The 21,055-nt window shown below is 44.9% G+C and overlaps 1 protein-coding gene across 2 annotated transcripts in view; it reads left to right on the plus strand.

Annotated features, from left to right (window-relative positions):
• The window catches only part of LOC147439819 (Metallo-hydrolase/oxidoreductase superfamily protein), a 73,944-nt gene extending 58,420 nt beyond the window's left edge, over positions 1-15,524 (plus strand). The window contains exons 8-13 of one of the 2 annotated variants that reach the window (XM_086485565.1): positions 12,666-12,742; positions 12,854-12,917; positions 14,477-14,527; positions 14,771-14,819; positions 14,892-15,048; positions 15,152-15,524. In XM_086485565.1, coding sequence (XP_086341691.1) covers positions 12,666-12,742; positions 12,854-12,917; positions 14,477-14,527; positions 14,771-14,819; positions 14,892-15,048; positions 15,152-15,239 — 486 coding nt within the window. In that variant the 3' untranslated portion in view covers positions 15,240-15,524. Of the gene's footprint in view, positions 1-12,665; positions 12,743-12,853; positions 12,918-14,476; positions 14,528-14,770; positions 14,820-14,891 lie in introns of both variants that reach the window. The other variant, XM_086485564.1, reaches the window with a different exon arrangement.
• Positions 15,525-21,055: the final 5,531 nt, after the last annotated feature.

Consider the following 21,055-nt stretch of genomic DNA (forward strand, 5'->3'; position numbering starts at 1 on the left):
TCTGCTGTATGCGATCATCTGCACATGATGAGATTTCCAAAATACGTTCTTTACGAATGGCACGCATAATACTTTTCTTTTGATCTGGCGTCATATTTGCATTGGACAATAAAAAACAGCATATCAAATACAAATTCATGGTTGCGAATGACACTAACACTTTCACACTATTGCAGGCAAACCATTAACCACCACTTGAAGACTTTAAGAAATGTGCAAGGAGATATTGATGAAAATTGAAAACAATCTTCACTTAAAATTGCAATCTGTTACACGTGTAATTGACAAGCACTTACGACTTTTGCTCCAAATCTCACCACATATCACGTGCCATCATCATCATCTTGCCCAATTGCCCACCCAATTCCTATGGGGTTAGTATCTGGTGTCACAATTACATATCTTCCACATTCATAGTTTGCTTTCCTCAAAGTTGAAGAAATAAGTAACAACTTCTTTAATTTTCTCATGGCATGGGTATGCATTTCTTCTCATTGAAACTTTTGGTTCTTTCTCAAAAGTTGATACAAAGGTCCTGCCACATGCGCATAATGTGGAATCTAGATAACATAACACACTTGCACCCAAGAACCTTCAAATCCCAGTTACATTAATACGTCTCTTTCATTCTTTGAATAACATCAATCTTTGCTGGACAAGGCCTTCTACCATATGGCCCGCACATATGTCCCATAATAAGAACTTGGTTCACACCAAACACTAACTTTTGCCCAAACAAGGTAAGATTCACTTCTTCCAATCTTGACAAGATCTCATCATTGATATGATTCGCCACATACTCGTGGCACCCCCTCAAGTCCAGAGCCACATCTATATCACTCACATCACATCCTTTAATTGGTACATCATCAAGAAAGGGCATTGTAGTTTGCAGTATGAAGTCACATAGGACTTTGTTCATACCATTATTCATTTGTGCAACTGAATTAGTTGCTCCTTGAGGTAAGGTGCACATCTTTATTAAACCCAAAGGTGTTCTCATGGTAGTCAAGTCCCTGCTTTCCATAGCTAGTTGGAACTGATCATACCTTGAGTACAAATCCCCCATAGAATATATTGCCCGTTCTGCAAATGCCTCTGCAAACTCATCTACAACTTGCCCTGTACCCACATTCCTGATTGTCACCTTTTTTACAGGTTGTGTATCTTGAATAAAGCGTAAAGAACCATTTTTCTTTGGAATTGTGAACCACTGTTTGAATATGGAGCACAAGAAGGCTCCAAAATACCCATCTTGATCTTTTCATTAAGCAACTCAATGAGTTTTGGCAAAGGGGCCTTTGGAACCGGAATAGGCCTCAAGTTCCAAGGTATATGAGGAATAGTGAAGATCACCATAGGAGCAATAATGGATGGATCAACACACCCTATCTCATGCAGCTCGAATGCAAAAGCCTTTCCGTGTTTGGCAAGCATTTCTTCAAAGCATAATCTTTCAACCTCTGTCAAACTGTCCTTGCAACCAATCTTTAACTCCTTCAAAGAATCTTGTGTAAACTTATGTCCAATCCTGCTTGGGTCACGAAGACTAGGCTGCAAAGCAGCTTGCTCCATCTTATCCATACAGTCCTTTGGTAGAGGTAATACTATTGGTTTCACTTTCTTTGCCACAGACTTATACTTGTTCTCCACTTGTACATCAACACCTTGAGCATTTTTGAAATCCTCAGTGACTTTGTACATTTCTATTGAGCATACTTTCACGACCTCACTTCCCATATGCAAATTGCAATCCACTAAAGACTCAAAGTCTTGCATAGTATTCACAAACGAACACTCATCAAACACACCTACAATGTATTCATCAACTTCTATCTAACCATTGGTTATCAAACCCTTTTGTACAATATTTACATGTTGTCGTTCACCCGCTTTAAATCCTCACACTTTGTAAAAGCAATAGATCCATAGTCTGTTAATCCTACAAAATCTATAGAAAACGTTTCCTTTGCATATACATCATGCGAGATTCGAGAACTTTTCTCTTCTTGTACCACTGCAATCCCGCTCTACAATGATACATGGCCAAAACCCCTCATATCCCTGTAGTCCTTGAATTCTTTGTTTGTCTTTGGCAAGGGTTGCTCTCTAAGACTTTCACGGTTCCTTTCATGGTCCACAAAAACAATAAGGAATTGTACTGCATGCTTTCCATCCTTACTCCTTATCCTAGCATAAGCTGACGTGTCGTCCATCACCTTGGTTTCCGTGCGAGTAGCACTGATGTATGGCTGCCCAAGGATAAGAGGGTATGTACACATCTCCTGTACAAAGAAATTCTGGTCATCTTTCACATCCCCTATAGTCAGTCACCTTTACATTTGGACAAGCTCTGTATAGCTCCCCTAATGATTTGTTTGCTGCACAAATCATCCATCCATGATTTATATCAATTGGCCATTTTTCTTTTTGATAAAGACTCTTTGAGATGAGGTTAATTTCTGACCCATGATCTATCAATGCAATGTATGGCTCAGTCTCCCACTTTTACCAGGGTCTCAGTAGTTGCTCTTGCTCAGTGACTCTTCAAGTAGTAACTCTTGTGAGTGGTCTCGACTTTTTTTTTTTCCGAGAAAAAGATCCTTCTATTAGTTAATGAAAACTGCCCATAGGGCTACATCCACCTCTGCAAGAGAGGGCTACAACAAACATGATGGGGACTCTCCCAATGAAAAAACAGCATATATACAATGAGGCTAAATCAAGAGATGGGAGGAGGGAAGAGCCACACAGGTGGACAGTAGAGCGCTGGACCTGCTGCCATGGGACCCCAAGAAACATGAGGCCGACTCCCAACCAAGTGGCCTCTCTGAGTGCTAACCATGGGGTTCCAGACGAGGGGCTGCCGTAGGCGCTCCTCCATGCACGTCGGCTGTCTCTGCTCTAGGCCACGCAGTAAGAGCTCCCAAGATCGAAGCAAACTCACAGCGAAGCGGTCCTCCAGTCTCCTGCTCAAACCAACTCGGCGCAACTCTGTAAAGATCCATCTGTTCGAAGGTTGCCAAGGGCATCCTGACTGAGGCACCCTAGCACGAAGCCTCTGCAGCAAGAACTCCTTCTAGGGCTCCTCGCCTGGAAGAAGTCCTCTGACGACGAACTTCCCAAGAAGGGCTCTGCTCTGCTGTGCTGGATCAATGATCCCAAGCCCTCCCTGAGAACAAGGAAGTGTGATGACCGACCAAGCCACCTTGGCTCGGGCAATCTGAGTCTCACGACCTGACCAAAGGAAGTTCCTGATCAGCCTCTCTACCTGGCTGATACAAGAACTCGAGAAGATCCAGCAAGAAGTGATGTACCACATAGTCGCCAACAACACCTGGTTGGCAACTACTACTCTACCAGCCAGCGAAAGTCGTGTTGAGCTCCAATGTAACAGCTTTCTCCTGATGGACAGGAGAAGAGGAGCAATTTGCTGCTCGGGGGACAAGTCCAAACCAACCTGACAACCCAAGTACCGAACTGCAGTCCCTGGGGGAATCCACGTGAAACCCTCTCCTGGCATCCAATCGGGCACAGGAACACTGCCAACCGAGAAAGCCACTGTCTTTCTCCAGTTGATCAGTGCGCCCGATGCGCAACAGAAGGTCTCCAAAGCCTGTTCACGTCTGTGTAGATTGGCCTCCTAGCCCTCTAAGTACAAGGCTGAGTCGTCGGCAAACTCAGCATCCAGAAGCTCATCTCCCCGAATAGGGAGTGCTAAGCCCCTCAGACCAATTGCTGTGACACCAAAAATCTGCTCATCGCCTCCGCATAGAACAGAAAGAGAAAGGGGGCAAGAGGACAACCCTATCTGACCGATCGTGTGAGCATGAAGCGCTCACCTCTACTTCCTGCCAAAAGCACCTGACTGTGAGCGTGTCTGTACAAAGCTGACACCCCTCTGATCCAAGCATCTGAGAAGCCCATCCTGCGTAGAGTGCCCTCTAGAAAGTCCCAGTCAACTCTGTCGTATGCCTTCTCAAAATCGAGAAGAAGAATCACAAGGTCCTCCCCACGGAGCTGTGCCAGGGCAGAAGCCTCCCAGAAAGTGAAGATGTTGTCAAGGATACTGCGTTCCTTGACAAAACCTGCCTGAGTCCCATGTATATGGCTCTCCAAAAGTGGCTGAATCCTCAAACTCAGAGCCTTGGCAAGAATTTTGTAGGCTGAGTTGAGGATGGTGATGGGGCGCCACTGTCGAATCTCATCCAAGGAGCCACCCTCCTTTGGAATGAGGTAAATCAGGCCCTCACTCATGCTATCTGGCATCACTCCTGTATGCAGAATGTACTGAAAGGCACTACAAAGATCTAGGCCAAGTAGGTCCCAGTACTCCAAGAAGAAGCTGGGAGTCAGCCCATCCTCACCTAGACAGCTACCATGAGGGAGGGCCCTAAGAGCCGTGTGTAGCTCCTCAAGCTGAAGAGGCATCTCTAGCCTCTGGCGTATCTCCTCAGTCACAAGACTAGGCATCTGTGCCCAAACCTGCTCCCTGCATGCATCCTACCGCTCTGATTGGGGCTCAACCGACAATAACCCACGGTAAAAGTCAGTAGCAACTGCACGCATATCCTCGGACTCACAAACAACTGACCCATCGGGTCTCCTCAACTGATTGACCTTGGCATGCGAGTGCCGAGGTCCCACTGTCTCAAAAAAAGCACCTGTCACTCTGTCACCCACCTGAGTCCACTGAGATGCCTGTCGGTGAAAGGCAAACTCATGACGCCTCTCCTCTGTGCAAGCAAGCTTCTGTCGAGCCTGCTTTAACCGCTCCTCCAACCATGGACTGTCTGGATGCTGCTCCTGCATCCTCTGTAGTGAAGCAATGCCTCGTCTGAGATGCTGCTCCTCCTCTCTCGCTGCAGCCCGTCGAGCCAGAGACTCCTGGAGAAAAAAGTGGCTAAGCTGAGCTAGGCCTAAGGCCACTCTGTCTGCAGGTAGAGCCTGGCTGCCCATGCCCTCTGTCCAGAGAGCCTCTACCCTCTCTCTGAGTGTTGAGTCCAACAAGACCCGCTCTGGGATGCGAAGCATCGTGCTCCCACTCCTCTGCCTGTCTGCCACTGTGAGGATCACTGGTGCATGGTCCGAGAAGGATGTCCCTGCCAGGATGCCCACTGATCCCCCCAAGTCACTGAAGTGGTCACTAGTGTAGAAGCGATCTATCCGCGATAGATTCACTCCTCCCACTCTGCGGTCCGATCTAGAGAAGGCAAGACTCGCTGGAGGCCTCACAAAGCCAGAGTGCTGCCATGTATCCGAGACCCTCAAAGTCATACACAACCTCTCCCAAGCTGCTAACTCGACTCCATGCACAGTAGCATGGCTGCCTCCAATCCTGTCAGAAGGGTCCTCCAACATGTTGAAGTCCCCTCCTACACACCAATGGTCAGTCTGTGGCAAAGACTCAACAATTGTGACCAAAACTCTGCACGAGCACTCGCCACATTGGGCGCATAGATGTTCAGGAAGCCCACAAGGCCACCCTGAACCTACATAGTAATCCACTGAGCCCTGCCTGGCACAATAATACCTCTGCCCACAATGGCCTGCTGCAATGAGTCCGCAATAGTCATACATATCCCACCCTGGATGCCTCCAGGTCCAAAAGCAGCTGACCAAAAGGTATCATATCGTCCACGCAAAATCTGACCACATCGCCGAATGCGGCTCTCAGACAGATGGTGCTCCTGAAGCATAAGGAGATCAATCTCTCCTCCCACAAGGCAACGTTGAAGCTCCTGAGGCAATCGGCCCCGCTATCGTTGAAACCGGGGCCCACCTAGTCCCTGCACGTTCCACGAGACGATCCTCATGGGGAGCGAGAGAGAACAGATGCTGCCGCAGTAGCAAGACGGGCTATCTTCGAGGCTGGCTTGGATGGGGAGTAATCCGCATCCGAGTGTCCTCTAGATAGGCGAGACTGCAGTGAGTGCCTCGCCCAAGCCCAAGCAGAGCGAGCCGTGCGTAAAGCAACCTCCTCTGTCCAGGAGTCCTCATGAATGTATCAGCAAAAAAGTACACCACAATGTGCCTACATCCTGCTGAGTCTGGGGGTGTCACCGCAAACTTGGCCAGTGGCCATAAAGTCTGCAGCAAATCTGTAACTCCAAGTTCTCCCATGTGGTGAGAGAACTCGAGAACGTGCGTATGCAACCATCCCACCACTGAGTCGAGGGACCACTCTATCTCGGCCCTACCACAGAGGGGGAAGGAGAAACCAACTGCTGAGTCCAAGGCCTCTGTCCCCCTAGCGGCGAGGAACAAAGCATCGACCCTGAAGCAGGCTGCCTCGTGGTCTGCTGCGGAATCGCCGAGAAAGCGAGTGAACCCGTAGTCGAAGAAATCCCAGCGGCGTCGGAGGTCAATGCTCGTCAGACCACGAGGGATAGCTGCAAGGGAAGATGTCTGAATCTGCAGAGGGGGCCGCAAGAAGGGCTGACCCTCTCTCGCTAGGCGACTCGTGGCAAAGGCGCTGCCAAGAGATCTCCTAGCCGCCGGCGAGGGACCAGTCTCCTGAGTCGACTGTGGAACTGGAGCAGGAGGGAGGGGAGAAGGAGGTGGGGGGGGGGGGGGGGGGGGCGGAGGGGAAGAGGAGCGGGGTGGGACAACAGAGGTAGAGGAGCGAGGTGGGGAGTGGACGGGAGCAGAGGGCGGGGGGGAGGAGGAGGAGGAGGAGGAGGAGGGGAACTCTGAAGGGGGGGCGGCTGGCGAGGGTGAAGCGGAGGTGGAGGTTGGCGTAGGAGGCTCCTCCTGCTCAAGAGGACCAAATCGGTTCCCTGTGGGAACCCAATGCTGCTGAGTAGACACCTGAGGGTCACTCTGAGTGCCAGGCTATCGCTGTGTCCCCTCGCGTCGACGGCGACGGGCCTGCTGCCACCCCTCCTCCGCTGGAGCCCCAGGCTTGGAGGGTGGCTCTAAATCTGTGCGCTGTGCCGCTGGTTGTGGCTGCGGCCCTGCCTTGGCAGGCTGGGACTGAGGTGCAGGTGCAGGTCGTGGCCTCCTCCGTGGACAGGCCTTCGCTAGGTGGCCCATCTGTCTGCAAATGAAGCACTGGTTTGGGAGGTCCGAGCACTCCACACTCTGTCTAAACCAACCCCCACTCACCCGAGGCAGAAGGATGACCTTCGCGAGCGTGTGGGTATCTCTGACCAAAACTCGAACTGAGGGGATGCCAGCCGCCTTGGCAGCTACTGATGCTGCCGTACGAGGTATCTCCAGGACAGTCCCGATGGTGGAGCCAATCCTGGAAAGAAGTGGTAGGTACTCCCTCCGTAAACCCAAAAAGCAGACTGAGATGGGGATGTCTGCCTCCTCTACTAGCATATCCGAAGTCGGGTCAAAACCATGTCGCCGCTGTCGAAAGTGGGCGCGTGATGCTCGGATGGCCGGTGGACTCATAGCTATGATCTTGGAAGCCATCTGGGAGGTCTCGAACTCGATCTGGTAGTACCCCCGTCCGAGAATTTGTACATCCAAGATCTTGCCCACCTCTCCGAGAAGGCGGGCCTGGAGAAGGTCTGGCAGCTCTCCTTTGCTAGGACGGGTGCCGAGAATTTTGCAGATGACCGAAGTCGCCTGCAAACACTCTACCTCAGCGGCTAGGCTCGCTTGCTCTGTCGGCGATAGAGCAAGTCGAATGGTGGGCTCAGCGGGGTCGGGCGAGGGGGCTTCGAGCGAGTCCCTCTGTGGCGAAGCTGGAGCCTCCATCTGTGTCTACTGCTGTGTCGTAAGAAGAGGTCGACGGGTGGACGTTGCAATCAAACGAAGGAAACAGTGTCCCAAAAACGAAGCAATGCCAAGGAGGCCGAACTGCGGCGGATGACGAGGAGAAACCAAGGCGGGGGGGGGGGGGGGTAGGGGAAGGCTGGCGACAGCAAGAAGAGGGGGTGACGGGGGGGGGCGGCGGAGGGCAGGCAACGGGCGGGCTGGAGGCAGCGCGGGCAGGCAAGGGGCGACGCAGGATGACAGGCAGCGGGGCGGTGGGGGAGGGGGGAGAGGCAGCGGGCTGAGGAGGGGGGGGGGGGGGGGGGGCCAAGGCGTGCGCAAGTGGGCAGCAATAGCGAGCTCGCGTTCTCATGTGATATGAAGAGAAGTGGAAGGATTTACCTCCCGCAAACTGCAATAGCACTCGAGTGGTCTCGACTTCATCTTCATCATCCAAGAAGCGAATGTGTTTTACTCCTCCCCTAGCCATAGACCTGTACACTTTGTGCATTTAAAGTCTCTCCTTCACCTTGTCATGGATAGATCCAGTAAGAGAATGTCACTTTCTCTTTATAACATCAATTATTTCTTTGTGGAACTCCTGCTTTGCTATACCAAGGACCACACCCAAGGTAAATTCCACCTTATGTTCAAAAATCCTCACTTCCAAAACCTTTTTGAGATCCGTTGCTGCCTCTATATCGGATTGGAGTTTGTAGGCCGGACCCTTTGCTTTGGATTTCGTTGCTTCCTTCTTGCATAGGCACTTCGGGAACAGACATCTGTTGCGGGGAAGTTGATCTAGGAGGCATTGTGTCATTTCTGCCTCCACTCCTCGTGGCCCACTTTGAAGGCCCTTCATCCCCATTCTCACACCTGCATTTCTCTCTTTGACAATGGTCTCAATGGCTTGACATTTGGCAATGCAAGCATGCACTGACAATAAGTCTACAGGGTCATTCCAACCTGTTTCTAGCCGAATGCAATCTCCAGCTTCATACAAGACTTCTTTAGTCATTTTACCCTTCACATCAGACTCTATTGCCCATGGCCACAATTCTCCAATCCCATTAGATGCTTCTTCTCCAACCTTGACTCTTTTTTTCTTTATAGGCTCCACCTTCAATCCATAGTCGGCTGCCTCAACCATTGAGATGGCATGGCTAGTAGCCATGTCCTCAACTAGCTTCTTCATCCCACCTTTGTCAAAATTTGTCCCCAAGAGCTTACCTGTCTCACTTAAGTGAATCTTGCCATCTTTGAAGAAAACAAGCTCCTTCATCAAAGCATCTTTAAAACTTTCACAATCCCTCCTCGCATGGTCAGTACTATCACACTATATGCATCTATTTACAAAGCCTTCTCTAGTTTGAGGTCGTTGCCATATCTGTCACCCCTAGGTCCCCTATGGGGTGTGAGAACTCAGTGGCCTGGATCTGGAGCCAGTCAAGAATTGTGTGCAAGGTCCACTCTGTAGGATCCCTGCCACACCACAGAAAGGAGAAACCTACAGCTGTATCGAGAGCCTTAGTGCCTCGAGCTGCGAGAAAGAGGACATGAACTCGAAAGCAAGCCTCCTCCAGGTCGGGAGTAGAATCACCTAGGAATCGTGTGAAGTTGTAGTCGAAGAAGTCCCATCATCTACAAATGTCAAAACTAGTCAAACCCCAAGGGACTGGTGCAAAAGGGGAAGTTTGAACCAGAAGTGGCGGCCTCAGATGGGGCTTTCCCTCCCAAGCCATGCGGCTCAAAGCAAAAGTACTACCAAGAGAACGCCTCGCTGCAGACCTGTGTCCAGCCCCCTGCATTTGAGGAGTGTAGGAGGGGTCGGGAGATGAGGCTAAGGGTCTCAACGGGGAGAGAAAAGCAAGAGGTGGGGGTGAAGGTGGAGAAGGAGGGGGAGGTGGGAGGAGCCTCCTCAGGGGGGTCCTACTAAAGGGGGCAAAGCGGTTCCCTGTCGAAACATAGTGCTGTTGAGCTGCAAGAGGTCGGCCACCATGGGGAGCAATGTGACGAGCCCGTCCCTGTCGACGACAGCCATGCGCTTGCTGCCAACCTTTAGCTATCTGATCGCTGGCCTCTGTCAGGTACCAGCCTACGTGTCCTAAGTATTTGACTACTGGGTATGCTCAGCCTTGGGAAGCTGCTCATGCGTTGTGGGGCGGGATCTCCTGGGAGGACAGGCCTTTGCCAGATGGCCCATCTGTCTGCAAATGAAGCACTAATTCGGGAGACCCGAATACTCCACACTCTGTCTGATCCAACCCCCACTCACACAAGGTAGCAGTATCACCTTCGGAAGTGTGTGTCTCTCTCGAACAAGAACCCGCAGAGTAGGCAAACCTGCAACCTTGGCCGCAACTGAAGCTGCAGTGCGCGGTGACTCCAGAACAGTCCCAATCATGGAACCCATCCTGGGAAGTAACGGGAGATACTCTCTCCTCAGGCTTGGGAAGCAGACCGAGATAGGCAAGTCGGCCTCCTCCTCAAGCACATTTGTAGAAGGGTCAAAACCATGATGCCATCGTCTGAAGTACGCTCAAGCTGTTCGGATGCCGAGCGGGCTCATCGACATCACCTTGGCCGTCATCTCTGGAGACTCGAACTCTACCTGGTAGTACCCTCTCCCAAGAATCTGGACATCGGTGATCTTGCCCACATCGGAGAGGAGACGGGCCTCAAGCAAATCTCGAACCTCACCTTGATTGGGTCAAGTACCAATGATCTTGTAGATGACCGAGGTGGCTTGCAAGCATTCCACCTTAGTAATCAAGCTCGCTTGCTCTTCTGGCAAGAGAGCAAGTTGAAAGGTCGGCTCCGTGGTGTCGGGCGAGGGGGATTCTGTAGAGTCCATCTGAGGTGGAGCAGGGGCTGCCATTCTGTGTCTACTGCTGATAGAAGAGAGGTCGAAGGCAGACGGTAGAGGCGAAGGCGCGAGTGCTGGTGCACTGAAAACAGTTCACAAGTAGGGGGGGGGGCGGGCTGGATGGAGTTGTGGCAGCGCGCAAGCTGGCTGGACCGCACACAAGTAGGGCAAGCGGGGGGGGGGGGGGGGGGGGGGGGGATGGCGAGATGAGGCTGCAGGTGCGTGCGCAGGGGGGAGCGTGGTCAGCAGCGAGCTCAATCGAAGATACTTCACAAACACAAATTTTTGGCCAGTTTTCTTTGCTTTTTCATTTTTCATGTTGCCTTCTTTAAATATATACTACAGATTTTTATTTAATTGATTTTTACTTGTTTTCTGCAAAAAAAGTCGAAGTAGACATTGTATGGCCAGTGTGAACGTCTACAGCCGAACGGGTTTCTCACATCAGGAATCTAGGTCGGTCAGTCTGGGACTGGCCTGGCCAGTTAGCATTGAGTATGGAAGCCTGTGTGCACCAAAATAGAATTTGGGCTACTCGGAAAGTCATTGACAACTTCATAAGTTGGTGGGTACTAGAAAATTAAACCATAGTCACAAGGGACGCATTCCGGGACGGGAAACGGGGGACGGGGGACGAGGCTCAAATTGATTTTTAGTGTAAAAAAGTGGGCGGGACGGCAAGTGTGGACGGAAAAGTGGGGACGGAAAGCCCAAAAAAGGGCGTCCCCTGTTACTATGAATTAAACCAAAGGGGCAAACTGGACACATGGCAGTAGGAGAGCAACCTGTAGGACACCTCAGCAAGAGGGGGCGCCCAAGAGAGAGAGCAGCTTACTGATTTCTTCACACCAGATACTAGACAGATAGAGGAGCAGCCACCTCTGCAAAGCTCAGCCCAGACGCACACCGGTGGTACTCTCATTGACTGAGCATTGGAGTTAGGGAGCTCAAGACGTCCCCCGACTGAAGAGAGGAGCTTCACAGCATCGATGGAGACTACAGTAGAGAATTCGAGCCATACTGTCACGATATTCAGAGTGCAAATGAGGATGGATTCAGTCATCACTCATACCCCACACAATGCCAGCTAGTAGTACTTCTCGTTTCATTTTATTTTTTTGTACCCAAACATGGTATCAGATTCAACAGTTTGTAACAATTTGGTCTCACACGTCATTTTGGCCTCTTGAAGACTTTAATATATCATTTCATCATTTCTCTCTCTTAAAGTTGAGTGATTTTGCAGTTTTTGTTCGTGTGTTGCTATTGATTTCTCGCTTGGAGTGTCCAAGCGTGTAGGCTGTAACAAACGTCACGGGCAGGTGTGCCAGGGCTGCTTTGGGGAAGGAAGGAGGTGGGGAGCATTTTGTTTGTTGGGTTTTGGGGGGGGGGGGGGGGAAAGTGCTCTGGGAGAGTAAGTATTTTCTGTGAGTGAGTGTATTGTTAGTAACTGTGGTTAAATGTGTTGACCTACTACGAGATTCTACTATTGGCTCTCCCGCTATTTATTCATTTATTAGCAAGATTCCTTCCCTCATACCATATTTTATTCCTTCCTTATGGAACCTCATGTCCCATTAGCCCTTCAAAAGGTACTGGTTGAGGTTTGAACTCGAACACCCGGGCTTCTCCAATTGACACCCGGGCTTCTCCAATTGACACTGAGGCCCTTATCGTATCCAACCCAACATCCGGGAGATGGTGCCAATCTATCGAAACCTCAAATATGAAAATAGGATGAATATCATCCCTACACGTTCGCCCTCAGCTCCCCTACGCGCGACACTTGCACGAGCGCCCTCTGCTCCCCTCGACGTAATGTCCATGTCCACTGCAAGTAATAGAGCAGCAGACGAAGCCAAGATTGTGGTTGCTTTGGACTTCGGAACCACCTTCTCCCAATTATGCCAAGCCCTTCCAGCCAATGACGTCTTTAAGGAATATTCATTTTTTGGAAAGTAATTTCTTTTTTGAAATGTGTCCTACCTACTCATCTAAAACATAGAACAGAGAAACCAGTTTTCATTTTGATCTATGGCTTATCCCATTGCTAGTCTAGCATGCCAGAAATGGTTTCTCCTTTTGATTGTAGGTTATCCCATTGCCAGTCTGGCATGGACCTGGATATAGATCACTCGGTTATCGATTTGGGAATATATGCTACATAAGGTACATACACTCGGCATGTCTGAGGCAATCATTGTTTGCAGAGAAAGCTTTCCCGGAAATTGACCAAAGTTAGAGAGGAGGGAATCTAAATATTTTTTTCCTTTTCTGCAGTGACGTAAGTGAGATTCCAGAGGAAACATATCCTTTACTCAAAAATTGTGAGCTTCTCATATTGGTAAGTCTTTTAAGCTTGCCAAGGAGCTGTGATGCTTGCAAAATCTTTGTCTAAGTGGAAAAGCTTGGCTACTAGCTAGTACCCTCGTTCCATCATGAAGTAGGCGGGTGCTACCAATTGTAGAATGGAAAGACCTCATGTTACAGTTTGAAGAGTGTGATTGCTTGCATGTGGGATTGGGGCTGATTCAGTTGGACGGTTTTGAATGGTTCTCTGATTCAGTGTTTATTGAAAGCCAAGAAGATAAACATCACATGCTTTCTAGCCAAGCTGGTAGAGGTGTAGTGCTAACATCCTCTAATAAAAGGCAGTCTCAGAAATCAATGTCAAGTGGAGACCGTAGCCATTAATATTCTCCCTAATCGATAAACCAATGCTTGGTGGCATTGCACAAAAGGCCTTGCAGACTTCTCTGAATACAAAGTGTGCTAAATGGTTTTATCACTAGTGCATTCATTGTGCTCTATGCGGATCAGTTTTCGTAAAGACTCGTGCAAGGCCCAAACAAGGCTGAGAAGATCCAATGGTATATCCTTTTGTCGAGGAGTATTGGACTATTTAGTAACATGCTCTTCAAGGGGAGAACATTTTGTGGAGACTTGTTTCATATGCCATATAGTCTGTGAGATGACGAATGGTCAGCGTAGATGGTAGTAAACACCTTTGCAATGAGATCTAATCTGCATGCATGCCTCTAGGCTCTCCCATTGATGCTTGTGGTTTATCCCTCGTATGAGTTTATTGGATGCTCACTTCTGAAACTCAACAAGCTTATTACTTGTAGTTGTAGCCAGCAATATGTATATTTTCATCTTCCTCCATGACCAGTCTGGAAATATTACCTGGTGATATAGTTTTAATATTTCTCTTAAAAGAAAATTCAGCATGACGGGCTACATCCATCTTTAGCTATGTAGACTGTCGTCGGAGTTTCTTTATTGAACAATAATCAAAGAAGCTATTAATAAACAAGGCATATATTATACCCTTTTTTCAAGTGAACTGATGTCATTTGCTACTTCTGATTTGTATGTTAACAAAAATTTTATTAGTGTATTGAAAGACTCTCTAGTGCAACAGCCAAAATCTTATATAGATCATTAAACAGGACATGCATACAGGTTTTTTGGACTGAAAGTTTCTGTCAGGCAGGAAGCAAAATTGCCACTAGAAAACATATTTGGTAATTATGCTGATCATGAAAACGAGAACCTCCTGGAGTTACTTCCAAAAACCAAAAGAAATTTGTGAATGCTTAAGAGCAAGCATTAATGTATAAAAGAATCAAGACTCACAGGATTGAAATATCGGATGTCCTCTTTGAACACTGAAAACTGTAACGCCTCATAGATAGCATTGGATTCCTAATTTTTAAGATAGAACATTAATAAACATAGAGCTGTTTGTGAGATTTTCTGCTCATATAGCATGAAACATGATTGACATTCATTAGTTCACAGATTGTAATTGAACATTTACTAGAAACATGTTGTCACCCCTGTTTGTAAGATAGACCTCAATTAAAGCAGTGCCATGTAAAATCTGTTGAATTTATGCAGGATGCATTAAGACCTGATCGATCTAGTGCGACTCATTTTGGACTTCCTCAGGTAAACCTACAATTGTGCAATGGTCACGAGCTAATTTAACCAAAAAAGTTGCATTGCCCCTTTCTGGCGTTTTTGTATGGAAACAGAAACAAGGTTGAAGGACTTACAAGCCTGTTCTGAATTCTCGTCTAACAAGCACCTATGCATTGATATACTTATTTTTGTACAGATCAACATGATGAGGTCATTAGTAGTGGGTAATTATGTTCTAGCGGTCTAAAAAGCTGTGTCATTTTCTTGTAGGCATTGGAAGAAGTTCGTAAGATTCGACCCAAAAAGACACTATTTACAGGTAGCTTGAGTATTTTTAAATGGTACATAGATCTTTTTTTTCTATCGATTGTAAGCCGCTGCCTTTCTGCAGGGATGATGCATACAATGGATCATGAGGTTATGAATACAGAGCTTGCAAAACTGTTGACGTCTGAAGGCTTGGATATCCAATTAAGCTATGACGGATTGCAAATACCCATAGACCTACAAACTGACCATTTCAATGACAATAACCCCCCTCCATCATTGTGATTTGTAACACAAGCGCATTATACAACACATCCAATAGCTGATTTTTCTTGGTGGATACTTTCAGTCTGCTGAAAAGCTTTAGTGTATGATTTATTTCAGCTTCAATGTCAGCAAAAGGCAACTTTTTGGGAGGAAGCCCGAAGCACACGGTGTCATCACCAGCGAAGTTACGGAACAAAGATTGTGAAATTAGGGAAGCCAACAGCTAATGCATGCAATATTGAGCTCAATACTGAATACCGGCAAAAGCCTTGGAAAGGATGTCTGCTGCAAAATAAAGCAAAGTGGTGTGGCTGCGTCCATAGCCCCATAAACATTGTGCTTACAGTGGAAGTTACTCTTTTGCACTTGATGTGAAGTCTAATTTAATTCTTTTGTACTCGAGTAAATTCTCAATCAGCAGACTCAGAGTAATTTACCTGAGATATCGGACTTCTGATATATCAAGGAAATTGGATCCATTTCATGGCAATGGCATTTCTTGCATACTCGTAAGTCTAGCCTTACACTGAATTGCCTAAGTGTGATGGTTGCATGGTCAGTCATTGTCATGAAAATCGTTTTCTAATTTTTTAACAGTATTTTCCATCTTAAATTGGTCACTTAAATTTGGGAAAAACAAGTGAAGTCGATTAAAGTGCTTGTAGACTTATTTCGGTCGAAGGTTTGAGAGCGAAGGAAAGAAGTTTATAAAAGAGGGATGTAATTATCATACAGAAAAGATAAATCTATCATGAGTAACCTTGAGCAAAGGTATAGGACAAAATATTAAGTTAAAGCAATTATAGGAATCTACAAATGGAATTTAACTTTATAAACAAATTTACTCATGAGACTCATAAGTATGAAGTCTGGAAAGCTTTAGCATAAAGTTAGATAATGCAAAGATCTTGCACATGAGCTAGTTAAATTGAAGGGAAGACTATAATTTTTAATTAATGAAAGAAGAAAGTAAAGACTAAGGTTAGATTGGCCCTTTCCTTTTTCGAAAGTTAACTCTAGTTCTTCTCTTCCAAGTTTGGTTATGCCACATATCCAAAGTAACTTGCATATGCTTAATGAGAACTAGATAAGTGTGCATGTATACATTAGCCAAAAACAAGCCAAGGAGGAGGATTTTTGTTAGAAGGGGGGGAGCAAGTGTCAGTACATCTACCAAGTTACTTCCTTAAGCTCTCTCACATAATTGGTCCATGTATCCAGCAGTTTATTTTTAGATTTTTGGCAAGTCTGGGAAGGGGAAAAGGAGGGGACTTGCGGGAATTCTCTCTCTGTCTCTCTCATATGTGTCCAAGGTGGAAAAGCTAGTGCACTCTCTTTCACACATGCAAGCTCAAGAAATGATCTCCTTGCCCAAGCACTTGGCTATTGATGCGAATCCAAGCAAGTAGACACATGAAAACTTTGTCTTCTTCTCTATTATTCTAGCTATGTTAAAAGGAGCAAGCATACTAGAAAAGATTATTTCTTTGCTTAAAGAATACTTTTCTCCACCTTCACCTACCTCGATTCTCCCAATTCTTTCTCTTTGTTAGGGTGTTTAGGGCTTAGGAAGGAGGGCTACTCCATGTGTGGTTAGTGCAATCATGAAGTTTACCCTCTTCATAAGTTCAAGAAAGCTTTGCAAGAACACAAGCTTGTATTGTAATTAGAACTCTCATTGAGAGAATTATAATACAAAAGTTTTTTTGGAGGGACCAGTTCTAAGTAGATCGAGTCCTCAACAGGTTGTCAATTTTAATGTGATTTTCTCTTTTAAGTTATATTTCATGATTTGGATGTTTTAATGTGTAAATAATGTTATAAAATTAGTCTTGCATTACCTACGATTCTTCTCTGAAGAAATCTCTAAATGGAAAATTTTCTTTTCATTAACTAGATTCTCGGACTGCATGGAAATATTAGATTTTCTAACATTGGTATCAGACTCAAGGTTTTTATATGATGCGCTTAAGAAGAGAGGTTCTTGAGTAATCTATGAAAGATTGGAGTTGTTCATTATTATAGGGTAAATGGCACAGGAATTTATTATCTTTGTTGGCATGTCTGCTTTGCAGGTTTCGGGATACACTATCGAGAATAGAGTCTTAATAATGGAATCTCCTTACACTTGTCTATGGCTTAACCATTATTGAGTTATTAGCAAGCTCGATAGGAATCGAGATCAGCTTAACAATATTAAATCCTCCACTACTCTTTGCAATTAACAATATTCTTAACCAAGTGTATGGATACTTAAGTGCTTATTTTGAAGGGTTAAGAGGAGTAGCAACTAAGGTCTTAAAAGTGCCAAGGAAAGAGCTAGCATACACATATAAAGAACTATAATCATGGCACAACATAACCAAGAGAATAGGACTAATATTGTAGCTTCAATTTAGCACATTATGTTACTATTGATGATGGTCGAAGAATTTTCAATTACCTTGTTGACAAGCTTTAAGAAGCCATGGGTAATCCTACCATGAAAGCAAAGGTTCAAAGCAAACTAGAAGTTCTTTACAATTCTCTAAGTTCCCAAGAAGAGAGAGCTCCTATGAAGCCTCTTAGTAAGACTTCCAAAAGAGGAACCTCTTTGGGTAATGAAGAGGAAATGCAGGAAGGACTTCCACGGTAATTTATCCAAGAAGATGCTACATGTCAAGAACTTTCAAGAAAGAGGTATAAAAATGAGACTCCCATTACCTCTGAAAGTGAAGTGGCATCAAGAAGGTGGTGGGTAAAACGTTCACCAAGTCTTCCCATGAAGAAGAGGAATCCATCAAACATTCCCTCCCATGTTCATCCTAAGAAAGGAGAAAACAACCCAAGAAGGAGGAAGCGAAGAAAGCGATTACCATTTTCTGTTTCTTATTCTTAACTGATAAAGTGTTGGCTTTTATCTTTCACAAAATATCAATGAGGGGCAAGTTTTTGTGCTCAAGGTGAAGCTCCAAAGACATGGAAGACCTTGAGGATTGCTATCATGAAACAGTTTCTCTCAAACGACATCAAATACAAAGTCCTTATAGAATGGAGAAGCTTGAAAATGACACCCTATGAGCTCGGGAGGTTCACTTAATATATATGTGATTATCACGTGAGTACAAAGAATCACAGATGGAATAAGAAAAGTGTGCATTTTATTTGTCAGAAATTCATAGATAAGGAGTTTTAGAAAAATTCCTTGAATGCACGCGATATACACATTGTAGATATAGTGACCCCTCCGAGCCTATGAGTGTATTCAAAAGAATGTGGATAAGTCTTGGGAGTTACATCTCAAAGGCATTGCTTATAAGAAAAAAGACTTTGTGGAACAAAGACAATAATTTGTGCCGGCCTATAAGAGCAAATGAGTGAGTGTCTAACTCACAAAGATCCAAAACTATCTAAATGGTCATACATCACATGATGGTTGCCTCGAGGATTCACTTCCAACAAGGGATTAAGAAGGGTCCCAAGACTATGGAAGCTAAGAACAACACGGCGCAAAATAATTTCAAGGTTAATAAAAACATTAACAAAGCAAAGGTGAGGAAAAAATACATGAAAAAAATTAAACTTTCACTTGAAGAGAAAGAGAGTTATCGTAAGGATAACAAGTGTTTCAAGTGTGGGAAGCAATGACATATTTCATGTGTATGTTCTAAGAGAAGTGAACATAATTTAGAGCTACCATGGTGGAAGCTACTAAAGAGAAAATTCATTGCAAAGGATCACCACTCTCTTATGGTTGGGGAAAAGTAAGAGAGTCTGATGCTTTCATACTCTTTGATCCTGGATCCACCCATAATTTTATCTCCATCGAGCTAGTTACCAAGCTAAGAATCCATGACTTTGACATGGGAGATATTGTGAAAGCAGATGGAGATTTTAAGAGGCAAGAGGTCTCAGCCACTCCATTGATTGGGAAGCTAAGGCTCCATGTACAAACCATTTAGATAAAGAATATTTATTTATATCCCCACTCAAACATGAAGATGTTATCTTAGGGGTACTATGGTTTGATCGCATGGCTACCACTATAAAGTTTCTTGAAAGACAAGTTTTCTTTTTCTATACAGACAAGGATGTTACATGATGTAAATAGCATGGGTAGCACTATACCACCTGTACAGAGTCAAGCTTTTAACAAAGTAATGAAAAGTTCTCTTTTTTGTTACATGGTTTTTGTCAAAGAGTCTAATGAGAATGCACGTGTTCTTAAAGAGGTAAGCAGTGAAACTGAAGAGGAGTTAGAATAATTTTTCCTAAATGAGTTTCAAGATGTGTTTACAGATGACAATCTTAGGGAGCTACCTTTCAAAAGAGGAAAGGATGATCATATCATAGAAGTTCTACATGGTAGTCCACCTCCTACTTAGCCTCCTTATCGAGTCTCATAGGCTCAATAAGAGCATATTATGAAGCAAGTGAACAAGCTTGTGGAAAAAGGTATGGTAAGGCCCAACTCATCCCCATTTGTTCACTAGTTCTATCAGTACAAAAGAAAGATGGTACATTATAGAATGTGTGTAAACTATTGTGCACTTAATAGGATAATCATAAAGAATAGATTTCTAGTTCCAAGGATAGAGGATTTATTCGATAAGCTACAAAGGTCTACCTACTTTAGTAGAATAAATCTCAAAAGTGGTTATCATTAGATAAAGATTGTGCCTGAAGACATTCATCATCAGAACGTTTTTTGTACAACATTTGATTTTTATGAATACCTAGCACTCCTTTTTGGGCTTATTAATGCACCACCCAACTTTAATCAAATGATGAAAAGACTCTTCAGCTTTACGAGAGTGTTCTTTGACAATATTATCATCTGCTCTAAATCTATTGAGGAATATAAGCATCATCTTTGGATAATATTTTAAGACTTGAGAGATAATACAATTTATGTTAATCACAAAAAAGTAATTTTTAAAAAAAAGATTCAATATTTAAGTTATAATATCTCCCAAACAGGGATCCGAATGGACCTTCAAAAGTTGGAGGTAATAAAAGGATGGTCTGTACCAATAAATCTACATGAATTAAAAAACTTTATAGGAGTGGCGGCATACCATAGATGCTTCATAGAAAAATTCTCACTCATAGCAAAAACATTGTATGATTAAAATAAAAACAATGCTAAATTTATATGGATTGTGATAGAAAGTGAATCTTTTGAAAATCTTTAAGAAAATCTTATGTCTCAATCCCGTATTAATGTTACCCGACCTCTTAAAATCTCTTTAAGTCCAATGTGATGCTTGTGGACATTGCCTTGGGACTGTGTTGCTTCAAGAAGGGCATGCCATAGCATACAAAAGTAGGAGATTGAATGAGCAAGAAAAGAATCTAGTCATATATGAAAAAGAAATACTATATATCTTACATGCCTTAAATGCGTGGAAGAATTATCTCCTAGGCACTCCATCTACTTTTTGGACAGATCACCAAAGTCGTAAGTACTTTATGACGCAATTGAGCGACAAACACATGAGGTGAAAAAATTCTCTTCACAATTTGGTTTTTATATTGCTCACATAGGTGGTAAGAACAACAAGTGGCCAATGCTCTTTCACATAGACCAAGGGTGAAGGTTGAATCAATAGCTACTCACAATGATCTATCCTCTATAATAGTTGAATATGCTATGGATCCAGAGTTCAAAGATGTAATGTCAGTGATTGCACTAGTGAAGAAAAAGGAACCATACGATGTGCAAGATGGTTATCTTCTCTATGGTAATAGGTTATGTGTTACATATAGTTTGCATGAAAAAATTATGTATGAATCTCATGCTTCCCCTTATGCAAGACATAGAGGGAGTCAAGCTACTCTTAAGGGAGTAGAGATATACTTTTATTGGCCAACAACGAAGGCAAACATACAAGATTATGTTACCAAATGCATTGTATGTCAAAAAAAGAATGCTAGAGGGAATCAGCTTGTCTTGCTTCAGCCACCATTACACATACCTAATTCCATGGGAGAGTATATCCATGGATTTTATATTTGGATTGCCAAGGTCTATTCATGGAA

The sequence above is a fragment of the Adiantum capillus-veneris genome, chromosome 16 (assembly GCF_014529385.1).
Source record: "Adiantum capillus-veneris isolate H3 chromosome 16, ASM1452938v2, whole genome shotgun sequence".
Lineage (NCBI taxonomy): Eukaryota > Viridiplantae > Streptophyta > Polypodiopsida > Polypodiales > Pteridaceae > Adiantum > Adiantum capillus-veneris.